This window comes from Oncorhynchus mykiss, chromosome 17 (genome assembly GCF_013265735.2).
Source record: "Oncorhynchus mykiss isolate Arlee chromosome 17, USDA_OmykA_1.1, whole genome shotgun sequence".
Classification (NCBI taxonomy): Eukaryota; Metazoa; Chordata; class Actinopteri; order Salmoniformes; family Salmonidae; genus Oncorhynchus; species Oncorhynchus mykiss.
This window is the reverse complement of record NC_048581.1, coordinates 72818656-72834744: the sequence shown is the minus strand read 5'-3', so window position 1 is coordinate 72834744 and position 16089 is coordinate 72818656. Positions and strand designations below refer to the sequence as shown.

The 16089-nt window shown below is 40.1% G+C and overlaps 1 protein-coding gene and 1 long non-coding RNA gene across 2 annotated transcripts in view; one reads left to right on the top strand and one right to left on the bottom strand.

Moving 5' to 3' along the window:
- The first annotated feature begins 3819 nt into the window (after positions 1-3819).
- LOC110494517 lies at positions 3820-6088 on the top strand. The gene is made up of 6 exons (XR_002469283.2): positions 3820-4376; positions 4512-4622; positions 4737-4941; positions 5172-5311; positions 5417-5461; positions 5819-6088. It is a non-coding gene; the product is annotated as an uncharacterized LOC110494517 (long non-coding RNA).
- Positions 6089-6182: 94 nt separating this feature from the next.
- The window catches only part of LOC110494516 (ras-related protein rab7), a 10395-nt gene continuing 488 nt past the window's right edge, over positions 6183-16089 (bottom strand). The window contains exons 2-6 of the mRNA XM_021569648.2: positions 10512-10574; positions 10276-10402; positions 9927-10145; positions 9706-9834; positions 6183-7624 (exon numbers count right to left, since the gene is read on the bottom strand). Coding sequence (XP_021425323.1) covers positions 7529-7624; positions 9706-9834; positions 9927-10145; positions 10276-10402; positions 10512-10564 — 624 coding nt within the window. The 5' untranslated portion in view covers positions 10565-10574 and the 3' untranslated portion in view covers positions 6183-7528. The remainder of the gene's footprint in view (positions 7625-9705; positions 9835-9926; positions 10146-10275; positions 10403-10511; positions 10575-16089) is intronic.

Genomic DNA, 16089 nt, shown 5'->3' with positions numbered 1-16089 from the left:
GGAAACGCCAAGCAGATGCTTCAAATTTATACATCCCGAAATATCTCTCATTGGTTGTATTCCATACACTTAAAAGACCTCCGCCCTCAAATGAAGTGGGCACTTCTGATGACCTCTCATGACGTCTGACGAGTTGACACTTGCAGGGCGAGGGAAGAGTTAATTCATTTTAAATTGACCGTCGTTCATCGCACGGTTGTGTTTTCAGTCATCATGAAACAGTTGTGTGCGCTACAGTTAATTACGATTGCATTTCGTATCTTGGCTAGAAGACAACGCATCCGCAGACATCGAATGTTAGCCATTCTACTATCAGGTAAATTGAAAATTACAATGTATAAGTGTGATGTCAGGGAAAGTTATATGCGCAAGTTAACGTTTCCCCCAAAATAATCAAACAAAAACATATTTACTTTTATCATATGTGTTTGAGCCGCCATGTGCATTAGTAACATACTTTCTAAATTATTTACATTCATTTTTAATTCCATTTGTATATTGACTTATCCATATTAATGTTGGTTTTAAGTTATTTTATATATATATATATATATATATATATATATATTAAGTTTCAGCTTATTTCTATTGTATGTAAAGAATCCAAGCAGTACATCTCTCCACAATAGTGTAAAATCTTCATAAATATGTTCAATTATAAATCTACTGATGTCTTGCCACAGTTTTCTTTCATGAATACAATGCCCAAAAAGATGCAACACTGTTTCTGGGTGGTCATCACAAAAGGAGCAATTTGAGTTGATGTTTTCCTTAAACTTCTTCATATAGTGGTTGGCAAGATAATATTTATGAATAATTTTAAAGGAAACTTCCTTAATTTTGTTAACAAGTAGGTATGTGTGTGGCAACATCCAAACTTTTTTCCAACTGATATTATCAATAAATCCATTCCAATAAGGCATGACATACAACATCCTGCTGAAACAAGGATCGTATCGCTCTGTTGTTGAATGGACCAAAAGAGAAACAAATCTTTCCTACTGATGAGTCAACAGGGACAATAGAAGGCAGGCTCTGAGGTTCAGGTCTTGACACGTTCCTGAATAACAGAGCAACACCTGAGGGAATGGCATCTAAAACAATTGCAAAATCTTTAGGTGTTACAGGAACCTTGTAAAGTGATAAGAATTCTTTATAACTGAGTAAAAGACCCTCTGCATTTACCAGTTGGCTCACCCATAGGATATTATTTCGGAACCAATATTCTAAAAACAAAGAAGTATTTTTATACAATATATCCCGATTATTCCATATATAATATCTGTGTGGAGAAAAATTGTGTTTATAAATTAAGGACCATGACAAGAAAACCTGCCGATGAAAAGCAGAAAGTTTCACTGGAACTTTGTCAATATTATAATTGCAAAACAACATGAAGTTAAGGCCACCAAAAGTAGAGAAGACATGATGAGGAATAAAAGTCCTAAGAAGTGGGTCTTCTTAAGAATTGTTTTATCCAATAGATCTTAAAAATATTATTTAAAGTAGTAAAGTCCAGAAAATTCAGCCCACCATTCTCATAAGTGTTCATTACAACAGTTTTCCTAATGTAATGGGTACGGTTTCTCCACAGAAAGTTGAAAGCATCTGGTCTATCTCCTTGTTTATTTTACTGTCAAGATATAAAGATAGAGTGTCATATGTTAGCCTAGAGATACCTTCACCCTTGGTTATTAGGGGACTCTACCTTTTAAAGATAAGTCCCTCTGTAGCCATTGATTTTGCTTCTTCTGGGGGTTTTTAATACGAGGGTTAAAATTTAGTAAGCCTCTAGACTTCTGATCCTTTGTAATGGTTATGTCTAAATATGTAAGTTCTTCTTTTACTGGAATTCCATAATATGAAGGTGTCACACAATTCCTCTCTTTAACTCAAATCTAGGTGAGGTGCCATATTTCAAATTGATAGCGCTGTTACCATTTGCATAGAGTCTTAATAGCCTTACATTAAAAATCCCCAAAGTCAAGTCTCTCAAGGGAGTGGAAGAGAAACTGATGCTCTACTGTGTCAAATGCTTTATAAAAATCTAGAAATAATATGAAGCTATCCTCAGTTATTAGGTCTGAGTAGTCAAGTATGTCTAATACTAGTCTGACATTGTTAGAAATATGTCTGTTCCTCATGGAGCCAGACTGTGTTTCATCAATGATTGCATCCAGGACTTCTTTAATTCTTTTTGCAAGTAGTAAGGCTAATATCTTATAGTCATTATTAAGAAGACAAATTGGACGCCAGTTATCGATGAGCAGCACTTCTTTTTTAGGCTTAGGTATCAGTGTTATTAACCCCTGACTCATTGTAGGAGGGAGAACATTGTTTTTAATACTCTTTAAAAATACTTCAAATAGGAAGGGAGCTACTTGTTCAGAAAATAATTTGTAAAATTCTGATGTAATTCCATCAACACCTGGTGATTTATTGTTCTTTAGATGTTTGATAGACTGTGGATTCCTGACAGTACGTAGAGCTATACAATTTTCTGTAAAAATGTATACAGTATTTAGCCATTTTAATTTTTGGTCATCTGTAATAACACCATCAATGTTTAATTTATGGATAGTGTTATTTGTAGAGTGAAATTTCTCAAGTCTAAAGAAATAGGATCCCTCCTCAATCCATTTTTTCCTGATCTAATAAAGTCTCCTTTACTTTTAATCTCTATATATTATCCAGTTTATTTAATCTATATATATTATCAAGTTTATTTCATCTATATATATCATGCAGTTTATTTCATCTATATATATTATCCAGTTTATTTATATAGTTTCTATATTGTCTAGTTTATCTTGTAACTCACTCAGTTCCATCTTCTCCTCCCCCGATAGGCCGGCAGGGGACCTCTGAGAAAGGGAAGTTATCTTAATGAGCACCTTTTCCTCCTCAGTTTTTCTGGTTTTAAACAAGATTACTACCACATTTTCTAAGGTATTTGGACACCTCAAATTTAAAGAGCTCCCAGTTCTTGCAATAAGATTTTATTCACAAGCCCTTTCCCAAAAGTGTGAGAGCAGATCTTTAACCTCAAACTTAACTACATGATTATTTAATAACGAGCTATTTAGCTTCCAGTAGGATGCTCTATCAAGGGGTAAATATTTTGATATCAATGTAAATAGCCCTATGGTCTGGGAGGGGACTAGTACAAAAATGTGTAGTAACACACTCACTATCAATACATTTGGATATAAACCAAAAATCTATTCTGGATTGTCTGGAACCTGTTGTTACTCCAAGTAAACAATCTGCCGGCCAGAAACCTCTCTCCGTGTATCAGTAAGATCAAACTTTGTCATAAAAAGTATTAAACCCAAATTCTGACTGGTTGAAGAAAAAAAAAGACACCCTCGTTCACTTACCCTCGCTTTATATCCTTGGGCTAATCCCGGTCACCATTTTGGACGTTGGTCCAAACGATTAGCCAAACAAGGATTATTCGCAATGTAAACCCCTCAGCCCTTCTTTCTGATCGAGTTTACGAGTGTACAATTATTTTCACTTCGGCCTGAAACGCCCCACAATTCAATTCGCGATTATTGTACATCCGCTAAGAAAAATAAGCCAACATTTTAGACCTCAACGTCAATATGGATAAGTAAACATACAAGTAAACTAATGTAAAAAAGGTTAGAAATTGTGCTACTAATGGACATGACGGCACAAACACATCTCATAAAAGTAGTAATATTTTTGTTTGGTTTGCTTTTGGATTTTTTTAAAATAAAAAATGTTCCTTCTTCAGAAGTTCCAGCTAGGCAGGCTAACTTTATTTAGCTAATTAATTTGCTAGCTATCATACAGTAGGCATATATTAATAATTATATAGTTAATATAGACATGCAATCATAATTGACTGTAGCACATATAAAGCACCCACAAGCTACCGGTGGCTGAAAACACAATCATCGCTGGATGAACAGTGACAAATTTCCATTTGAAAATAATTCCTTCCACCCTTGCTCTGCAAGTGTATACTCGTCAGACTTCATTAAACATCATCAGAAGTGTCCACTTAATTTGAGGGCTGAGGGGATAGGGTGTCTTTTAAGTGTTTGGAATGCTGCCCTTGAGTCATTGTAGAAAATGTTACATTTGACAGTACTATACACAATGCATGCGTTTCATTACCTCATGTTGTTTCATCAGACACTGGGCTGAGGACGTGTGGGAGGACTGCATCACAAATACATGGGTTAGATTAATCTTAATCTTTGTCTGCATTCATCCTGAAGGCGGAGGGCGCCTCTCAGTAGAGACCGAGGTGGAAATAATGGGATTCGGATACGTACCGACCTTCTTACAACAAGAGTCAACAGTCTTTGAGCCCAGCCTTGTACCAAAGACATTTTGATAAGGTACGCAAAGTATAGGTGTTCAACTGATCCTGGCTAGGGGGCTGATGTTTCTTTGGGGGGGCTTTATTTGCACCCTGCCTGGAGAGAGATGTGTGTATTAACCAGACAAGTCTGCATCCACCGCTTTTCCCTCAGAATGCCCCAGTGGACGAGTGGATGCTGGCAGCAATGACCCAAGCAAGATGCAGTACAGCACCAACAACTGTTGCAGCGGGAGCCGCCTAGAGAAGTCCTACAAGGTGCAGAGTGAGTTGGATTCATCTTCACATGAAATCCACATAACTCATCAACTGGGACAGCATGCATCCTCAAACTTGGTTCCCCGTGTATTAGTGAATGTTTGTGTACCACTTCATTCAGGATCCGCTGCTGAAAGGACAGCGCTGTTTCATCTTGGCTGACGGCTTTTATGAATGGAAGCAGGAGAAAGACAAGCAGCCCTTCATCTATTTCCCCCAGACTCAAGGACCCGCTCACGTGAAAACAAAGGACCAGGATGAGGGGACACCCTATAAGGAGGATACAGACATGCACGTCTGAAGAAGGCTCTGTAGACCTGGAAGAGGTGAGCCTACCCACACATGCACCTTTCATCACTAAGAAAACTAACATTCAGAATAAGATGATTGAGTCTGATTACACTGAGGTCTCCCATCTTCCCTTTTCTTCTTAAAAATACTTTAGCACTCTCCCACTGACTCCATCTTGACCCATTTTGTGATCCTTCTGTCTGCAGTAATGAAATAATGTAAACTTTGCCTTTTGACCGATTTTATGTATTTCTGTCTTATGTAGGGCAAAGGAGTCTGTGAGTGGAGAGGATGGCTGTTGCTGACCATTGCAGGACTGTTTGACTCCCCATAGTGGAGATCCCCTATAGACCTACACTGTGATCACTCTGGGTACATCCCCTATCATCAAGGCATCCATGACCGGTATGGGTCTGTTTAAAACATTACTCTCTTCTTGAGTGAAGTATGTTCTTTATATATGAAAGTTTGTATGAGGTAGAATCACCAATGATTTTGCTTGTGTTGCAGGATGCCAGCGATTCTCGACAGAGGTCAGAAGTTGGCTGGATTTTGGTGAGGAGAAGTCATTAGATGCCCTAAAACTGCTTCAGTCCAAAAACAAACAGACTTTTCACCCAGTCTCTTCACTGGTCAACAACTCTCAAAAACAATTCCCGAGTGCCTGCTGCCAGTGGATCCCCAGGCTAAGAAAGGATAACTGCATGACTTCACTGAGCTACATACCCATATTTGAGATGTCTGATGTGTTCCAATCATTGAATAGCTCCTGATCATTGGTCTGGGACAACCTTTATAAACACTTAACATATCTAGATTTAAAACGTTGAAGAGTAAAAATACATAATGGGCTCCATACCATACTACACTTTCCTCCCTGCCTCCCCTCATTATATACACTTCCTTCCACAGGAGCCCAAGCCCTCAGCTAGCAGTAAGATGATGATGGGCTGGCTAAAGAGCAGCACACCCTCCAAGAGGAAAGAGCCAGACACTGGGAAAGTCAAACAGGAGGGCCACACAGGAGAAACCAGGCCTGAGAAGCAGCCGAAGACTGCAGGGCCTCTCCAACAGTGGCTGCAGGGACCCAGTAAGAAACCCAGGACCAACTGAGTGGTTGGGACAAACATTGACTGACTTTGAAAAGAGATGGGAACAGACTGAAGAATGTATGTCTTATTGTCTTGAGGTGGAAGAGCGCAAATGGTTTGATTATTTTTATGTCTGGTGTTGGTTGAAGATAATGTAATTAAACGTTTGACAGATTTCGATGGTCCCGTGTTCTGTCAACTTTCACAAGTGACCAATTTTTATATTTCAGTACAAGTAGTAGACTGAATACAAATACCAAGTGAGTGCCCCCATGCAAAATGACACATTTCAATGTATTCAAGAGTATACTATAGATTTGAGTAAACTGTTTTTCAACAGCTGTGTGTATGAGAGCCATGATAGTGCTACTGTGCTTTAACTACCTGTTCTACTTGCACTAACACACACACAGATTCTTTATTCAATAACCATTATTACTACCTGAAACCCAAAGACATTTTCAAACAATGTAGATTAAGTGCATTTATCATTTCATTAACTTGATTAAAGCTAACACATTTCCCCCATATGTCCTCTGATGCAATTCAAATTCTAAACATATGCGAACAGACAAAAGATCTGATCGGTAAAAAATACAAATCAAGCACTTAAATAATTTGCCAACCTGAGCTATCGGCAGAGCGAGAAACTGTCAAGACATGTTTTCTTGCCTTAAACGATTGACAAAGGTTTGTAATAGTTGACAGCATAAAAAGAAGACAGGTACTAATAATAGTAAAGAGATATTTCTATTCTGAAAATATATCTCCCTTGGTTTGATTCTCTACCCCGTGTCAGGTCTCAATGTTGACAAAATAATTTGCCGCTTGACTTTTCCCCCATTGAGAAACAATGTGTAGGGCAGTTGAGGACATCATGGAAGTTGGAGAGCAGAGTTAAAATCCATATTGCCTCTTCTGCCTTGAGCTAAAAAAATAAATTAAAAAGTGTTTATTGTGGCTCCAAAATAAGGTGTCAAATAGGGTTTGAATAAGCCTACATGACAACAAAGTGCAAAATATGCCTTAAACACACTTGTATGTTGGATTTGCTAGTTTACATCCAATCAAATTAACACATGTATCTTTAGGCAGTACATTGGTATAACCCCCACATACCATTGATATGACTCACCACTGGAACTTTGGGAGTGAACTACATCTAACCCCCCCTTATAAAATGTTATGAGGCTGGTGCCATGGAAACAATGGCATCTAAAGAGACAGGTTAAGGGGAAATAATAAGCAGATATGCTGTTAAATGCTCTAATATCCATCTGGGTGTTCTTTGGGCTTGGAAACTCATCTTGAGAGTAAATGTGTGATGTGTACACAGGGATGAGTCCAGTGTGTGTGTGTGTGTGTGTGTGTGTGTAAAGTATACTTTACGAGCGGAACTCTGCTTGCATCTACGAAGGCCAGTGATGATATTGGGCAGAGGAGAGCACACAGGGGCATGTGGGATAAAGGGTAGACAAGGCAAGACAGAGTAGCAGGGCAAACAGTTGTCCCCTGTAGGTCTCCTAGGTCCTCAGCAGCTGCAGGCCTCCGCTGATGGCTTGGCCCGTTCGTTCCTGTCCAGCTTTATCGGTTCAGGGAACTCATTGTACAACTCCACCTCTGTCTCCTAAAAGACGAGATGGTGTTAAGTACTTGAAAGTATTTTTACTGAAGTAGTTTTGTAGTTTACTATTTATATTTTACAACTTTTACCTTACTACATTCTTAAAGACAATAATGTACTTTTTACACTATACATTTTCCCTGACAAAATGTTTGTTACATGTTGACAGGAAACTGGTCCAAATTCATGCACTTATCAAGAGAACATCCCTGGCCATCCCTATTGCTTCTGATCTGGCAGACTCACTAAACACAAATGCTTTCTTTGTAAATTATGTCAGTGTTGGAGTGTGCCCCTGGGTATCTGTAAATTAAAAAAACAAAGACAAGTTTGCCATCTGGTTTGCTAAATATAAGCAATTAGAAATGATTTATACTTTTTCTTTTGATATTTAACCCCTTGACTTTCACATTTTGATGTGTTACAAATTGGGATTGAAATGGAGTTGTCTTTTTTTTTTTTCAACGATCAACACAAAATACTCTAATGTCAAAGTGGAATATACAGTACAGTACCAGTCAAATGTTTGGACACCTACTCATTAAAAGGTTTTTCTTTATTTTTATTATTTTATACATACAATAGTGAAGACATCAAAACTATGAAATAACATATGGAATTATGTAGTAACCAAAAGTGTTAAACAGATCAATCTATTTTAGATTCTTCAAAGTTGCCACCCTTTGCCTTGATGACATCTTTGCACACTCTTGGCAATAATTAAACATAAATAAATAAATAATATATCTTCAATAGATAAGTATTCAACCCCTTAGTCAATACATGTTGGAATCACCTTTGGCAGTGATTACAGCATAAGTATCTTAAGAGCTTTATACACCTGAATATTTGCCCATTATTATTTTTTTTAACTCTTAAAGCTCTGTCAAGCTGGTTGTGATCATTGCTAGACAGACATTTTCCAGTCTTGCCATAGATTTAAGCCAAAACTGTAACTAGGCCACTCTGGAACATTCAATGTCATCTTGGTAAGCAACCCGTGTAAATTTGGCCTAGAGTTTTAGGTTATTGTCCTGCTGAAAGGTGAATGTCTCCCAGTGTCTGTTAGAAACCAAGTTTTCCTCTATGATTTTGCCTGTGCTTAGCTCTAAAAACTCAGTAGACCTTGCAGATGACTACCATATCCATAACATGACGCAGCCACCATCATGCTTGAAAATATAAAGAGTAGTACAGTACTTACTCAGCGATGTGTTGTGTTTGTTTTGCCCCAAACACAATGCATGTTGTGGAATATTTTTTATTCTGTACAGACTTCCTTTTCACTGTCATTTAGGTCAGTATTGTGGAGTAACTACAATGTTGATGATCCATCCTCAGTTTTCTCCTATCACAGCCATTAAACTCTAACTGTTTTAAAATAACCATTGGCCTCATGGTGAAATCCCTGAGCGGTTTCCTTCCTCTCCGGCAACTGAGTTAGGGAGGACACCTGTATCTTTGTAGTGACTGGGTGTATTGATACACCATCCAAAGCATTATTAATAACTTCACTATGCTCAAAGGGATATTCAGTGTCTGCTTTTTTAAATATATATTTTTTTTACCCATCTGCCTCTTTGTGAGGCTTTGGAAAACCTCCCTGATCTTTGTGGTTGACTCTGCACTTGAAAAATCACTACTCGACTGGGGGACCTTACAGATAATTGTATGTGTGTATGTGTGGGGTATAGAGATGGGGTAATCATTCAAAAATCATGTTAACCACTATTATTGTACACAGAGTGAGTCCATGCAACTTATGTGTACACAACGATAATTTTCCTCCTGAAAGTATTTAGGCTTGCCTTATCAAATGTGTTGAATACTTACTGATTCAAGACATTTCTACTTTAACATTTCTGCAAACAAAATTTCACTTTGACATTGATGGGTATTGTGTCTAGATCAGTGGCACAAAATCTCAAATTAATCCATTTTAAATTCTGTCTGTAACAACAAAACGTGGAAAAAGTCAAGGGGAGTAAAAGGCACTGTACAATGAAATCAAGACAGCACTACTGTAAATACACAACACACATGGCATTCAGCAAAGCTCTTATAAGCTCCCAACTGACCCCTACCTGTTTAAGAGCATTGCGTGCGATAGTCTGGAAAGCCTGTTCAACGTTGATGGCCTCCTTAGCGCTGGTCTCAAAGTAGGGGATGTTGTTCTTGCTCTGACACCACGCCTGTGCTCGTTTGGTCGTCACCTGACAGATGCAAAGGGCAGCTGTCATTCTCTGCGGGGAACACAAGCTACTGCCTGAGATGCTCTGGTCTCAAACACTACATCTTGACCCACCTGTCTGTTCTCCAAGTCAATCTTGTTGCCTAGCACCACAAAGGGGAAGTTCTCGGGATCTCGGGGGCTGGCCTGTATAAGGAACTCGTCCCTCCAGCTGTCTAGCGTCTTAAAGGTGTTGGGGGCAGTCACGTCAAACACCAGCACACAGCAGTCTGCCCCGCGGTAGAACGCTACACCCAGAGACTGGAACCTCTCCTGCCCTGCAGTGTCCCAGATCTGTGACAGAGCACAGGGAGGCGATACATGTTCATGAACAACAATAGATTATAGGCCTACCCACTGGCCTCTACTTCAGCACAGCACTTGTGAAGTGATGAGTAAATTGATAGTATCCCTTCCCCAGTACCTGCATGGTGACAAGTCTGTCATCCACCATCACTTCTTTCGTTAGGAAATCAGCTCCTATTGTGGCTTTGTACTGGTTACTGAACTTCTTATTCACATACTGGTTCATCAGCGACGTCTTCCCAACTCTGACAAGAGAGATTCAGCAACAGTTATGACAGAGTGATTGGTAAACAAACATATTTTGTAAACTTTTACGTTGAGAAGTGTAATTAGCAAGGTAGACAGGACACTCACCCAGAGTCTCCCAGGATGATGACTTTCAGTAGTACTTTCTTCCTAGACGTCATTGTGCCACAGCTGAGGAAAGAGAAGGGGCACTAAATTAGAATGGTGGACTAACCATGTACATTGTTATTATGGTAAACAGCAACCTATAACACAGGCACACACAGCATGCTGCCTGTGTGTCTGCTGTGAACCCCCCCCCCCCCCCATTGTCTGGGATTACAGACAATGAAATGCTCGGAGCAGGAATAGTTCTGGTAATGTAACCAAGTACAGTGTGCCTCACTGGACACTGTTTAACTACATAAACAACAAGACTAGGTATTTTTTGTTGTTGTTTTTTTAAACTCTGCCGGCCCCTCCAACAACAGGTTCCTCTAATTTCACTTTCACAGGACACAGGTTTGGGAGAGGAATGTAGACTTAATGTAAACCAGAAACGTTTCAACATGTGAAGGAAGCTATGAGACTTGATCCACAGAGAGAGTGGAATACAATATTCCTGTTGATGTGCGGGCCATATTTGTGCAGAGCCCTTCCATAAAGACTTATTGAATAAAGACCCCCCCCCCCCCCCACTCCTCCAATATAGTACACCTTGCTCTCACTGACCTACATTTTCTTAACAAAACAGCATAACCATATCTCCCCCAAATAAAACCTGACCATAATTATATCCTCCTGATTCCTGCTTACAAGCAACAATTAAAGCAGGAAGTACCATTGACTCGCTCAATACAGAAGTGGTCAGATGACGTGGATGCTACGCTACAGGACTGTTTTGCTAACACAGTCTGGAATATGCTCCAGGATTCATCCAATGGCATTGAGGAGTATACCACCTCATTCACCGGCTGCCTAGTGGTTAGAGCGTTGAGCCAGTAACCGAAAGGTTGTTGGATTGAATCCCCGAGCTGTAAAGGTAAAAATATGTTGTTCTGCCCCTGAGCAAGGCAGTTGGACCCACTGTTCCCAGGGCATGCTTAGTCCCTTCCTGTACTCCCCGTTCACCCACGACTGTGTGGCCAAGCACGACTCCAACACCATCATTAGGTTTGCTGATGACACAGCAGTGGTAGGCCAGATCACCGACAATGATGAGACAGCCTATAGGGAGGAGGTCAGAGTCCTGGCAGTGTGGTGCCAGCACACCACATCTCCCTCAATGTCAGCAAAACAAAGAGCTGATCGTGGACTATAGGAAAAGGAGGACCGAACAGGCCCCCATTAACATTGACGGGGCTGAAGTGGAGCAAGTGAACGTGCCGTGTGGAAAGAAATTTGCAACACAAACAAACATGGAGGAGAGTGAACGTGACACAGAGCATGGAGACAGAGCTCATAGCTAAAAGAGGGGCCACTTCGGTCGCATGGATGTGGTTTGGGTATGAAAAGTCTGTGATGGACCAAAAAACCGTCCTCTGCAAATATGCCGCAGGCCGGTCCGACAACAGGCTCAAACACCACTAACCTATTTTACCACCTATGCAAGAATCATGTGAAACAGTATGGAGAGAGTCTACGGATGAGGCCCAAAAGTACAGTCGAGTGCTCAAAACAAACCTGACTAAGATGTTGCAAGAGGCTTTTGCCCACAGCACACCATATGGCAAAGAATTACAAAGATGGAAGGAAATAACAACTGCCGCTACGACTTACATTTGCAAAGACATGGCCCAAATATACATGGTTGAAAAACGAGAGTTGTATAATTCAAAATGTAATAAGAAATAAGCCTTTACACGTGGTCATTTTATAGAAACAATTTATTCATTGAATTTACAGAAAATGTGCTATATTGTGATATGTATAATTTTATGAAATGACCTATATCAGGATATGAGATTTTGGCCATATCACTCAGCCCTAGTCCATACACACAAAGACAGTTGTGAAGAGGATACAACACCACCTTTTCCCCCTCAGGACACTGAAAAGATGTGGCATTGGTCCCAGATCCTCAAAAAGTTCTACAGCTGCACCATCGAGAGCATCCTGACCGGTTGTATCACCACCTGGTATGGCAACTGCTCGGCATCTGACCATAAGGAGCTACAGAGGGTAGTGCGCATGGCCCAGTACATCACTGGGGCAAAGCTTCCTGACATCCAGGACCTATATAATAGGCAGTGTCAGAGAAAAGGCCCCAAAATTGTCAAAGGCTCCAGTCACCCAAGTCATAGACTGTTCTCTCTGCTACCACACAGCAAGCGGTACTGGAGCACCAAGTCTAGGACCAAAAGGCTCCTTAACAGCTTCTACCCCCAAGACATAAGACTGCTGAACGATTAATCAAATGGCGTACCCTATTAACATTGACCCCCCCCTGTTTTTACACTGCTGCTACTTGGTGTTTATTACCTATGCATAGTCACTTTCCAAGTTACCTCAACTAACCTGTACCCCCACACATTGACTCGGTACCGGTACCCCCTGTATATAGCCTTGTTATTGTTATATAATTTTCTTGTGTTCCTTTAGGATTTTTTTTTCCTCCAGTTTAGTTGATTTAGTAAATATTTTCTTAACTATATTTCTTGAACTGCACTGTTGGATAAGGGCTTGTAGGTAAGCATTTCACAGTAAGGTCTACACCTGTTGTATTCGGCGCATGTGACAAATTATATTTGATCACAGGACCGTGGATTCAGGAACCCCGATCTGGGATGTAGACCAACATAAGTGATCAATTGGACCACTCTAGATTCTGAGGGTGGAAGATCCATGCATGGTGCCAAAATAGGCCTAACCTCAGTCTGAACAATAAAATGAAGCACTATATACTTTTTTAATTTCTAACAATTTGGCAATTCTGACTGTGGCCTTGCTGACTCCATATTTAATCTCTAACCCATGACATTCATGAGAGTCGGGTGGGTCACATGGGTTTCTCATGTAGAAAGCAACACCACAGATTATTCATTATATTGACCAACTACACTATTGGCCAGTAACAACGAAAATAAATGTCTTTAAAAATGGAAGGAGAGGAGGCCAGATCAGGTGAGACCATTCTAGCCAATGAGAGGGCAGACAGGCGTGTGAACAACATGCATAACGGTTTCCACTAGTTACCAAAACCACAAAGTCAAAATGATCTACCATAAAAACTTGTGAAAACAAAAAATGTGCTTTTTGATTTTAATTTATTGTAAGGGTTAGGCATATAGTTAGCAGTGTGGTTAGGGTTAGGTGGAAAATCACATTTCAAGAAGATAAATTGTAGAAATAGGCGGGGACTTTGTGACTTTGTGGTAACTAGTGACGACCAGGCACAACTCCGCTATAACTTTTTTTCCCTCAAAATTGCCGGGATGTCACGTGTCCTTCCTATATCCGTACACTTGTAACAAAATGTTTTGCAACTGAAAACGTTTACTCCAAACGAATGGATTTTGCAACGAAAACAATATTTTTCTATTGGACAAATTCAGGAATGTACTCATTACCTCGATTCTGAAGCAAACGAAAAAAGGGGGGACCTATTTGAATTGGTCAAATAGACACACTCACATACAATCATCATAGACTCTGCTGCTACAATGTTCATCATATATCCTGATGCCTACCTTACCCCTAAACATATCTAACCCTACTACTCCAGTATCCCTGCATTGTAAATATGATATTGGAACCGACCCTGACTTATACTGAACAAAAATATAAATGCAACATGTAAAGTGTTGGTCCCATGTTTTATAGGCTGAAATAAAAGATCCCAGAAATGGTCCATTTCTCTCCAATTTTGTTTACATCCCTCTTAGTGAGCATTTCTCATTTGCCAATATAATCCATCCACATGACAGGTGTGGCATATCAAGAAGCTGATTAAACAGCATGGTCATTCCACAAGTGCACCTTGTGCTGTGGACAAAAGGCCCCTCTAAAATGTGCCATTTTGTCACAACACAGTGCCACAGATGTCTCAAGTTGGGGGAGTGTCCAATTGGTATGCCACCAGAGCTGTTATCAGCTAATTGAATGTTCATTTCTCTACCATAAGCCACCACCAATGTTGTTTTAGAGAATTTGGCAGTACGTCCAACCAGTCTCAAACTCAGTCCATGTGTAACCACGCCAGCCCGGGGCCTCCACATCTGGCTTCTTCACCTGCAGGATCTGAGACCAGCCACCAGGACAGTTGATAAAATTGAGGAGTATTTCTGTCTGTAATTAAGCCATTTTGTGGGGAAAAACTCATTCTGATTGGCTGGGCCTGGCTCCCAAGTGGTTGGGCCTGTGCCCTCCCAGGTCCACCCACAACTGCGCCCCTGCCCAGTCATGTGAAATCCATAGATAAGGGCCTAATGAATTTATTTCCATTGACTGATTTCCTTATATGAACTTAAACTCAGTAAAATCAATGAAATTGTAGCACTTATATTTTTGTTCAGTATACTTTTTGTGTTTTCATCTCTCTCATGTGTTTTTGTTCTACTTTACTTTTTTTTGTAGTACTACTGATATTGCCAGCAGCATACCACCCTGCTGGCTTGCTTCTGAAGCTAAGCAGGGTTGGTCCTGGTCAGTCCCTGGATGGGAGACCAGATGCTGCTGGAAGTGGTGTTGGAGGGCCAGTAGGAGGCACTCTTTCCTCTGGTCTAAAAAAATATTCCTATGCCCCAGGGCAGTGACAAGGAACACTGCCCTGTGTAGGGTGCGGTCTTTCAGATGGGACGTTAAATGGGTGTCCTGACTCTCTGAGGTTATTAAAGATCCCATGGCACTTATTGTAGGATTAGGGGTGTTAACCCTGCTAAATTCACAATCTGTCACCTAATAATCCTCAGTTTATGATTGGCTCTTTCATCCTCTCCCCTGTAACTATTCCCCAGATAGTTGCTGTAAATGAGGTGTTCTCAGTCAACTTACCTGGTAAAATAACAGATAAATAAAAAATGTATTACTTTATGGTTGGGAAACATCAAGCAAGAATGGCGTTTCCCTGTACATGTGAACATGACAATAAAAACTTGAGAAACTATTTTTACTCTGTTCGGTTCTTAAACAGCTAAAGGTTTCCGTAATGAATACACCCCAGGTAGGTCCCTCATTTGCTTCCTAGAGTTTTGAAACCGATTAATGAATACACCCCTTGCTGGCTAGTATGAAACATTTGGCTAGCAAAGTTAGCTCGTAAACAAATGTTTACCAGTTGCTAAAATACTAGCTAGTTAGCTAATGATTACAGATGAGCACGTCATTCAACACTAACGTTAGTTATTTTATCAACAAGGTTAGCTAAATTGAGTAACGTTAGCTAACATTACAGTTAGCTCAACTCTGGCTAAACGGTCTGTTTGTTTTCTAACAACGTTACTTTAGCTAACTAGTAGCTGGCATAATGTTGGCGTTACCCCTGATGGGCCTAGTAGGTTAGATAGTCCGTTAACGTGACGTTAGTTGGTGCATTACTAACTAGCACCTAGCTAATTAGATACTACAGAGCCATGCATTTAGAAAAATAGCTAAGTACATGGTTTTGGATGCTTACTGGCTGTTTAGACAGCTAACTAATTGGACAGGGCTGATTTTGACAAAGATGTTATAGTATGACTGATGAGTGACACTCATATTAGAGTCGAGA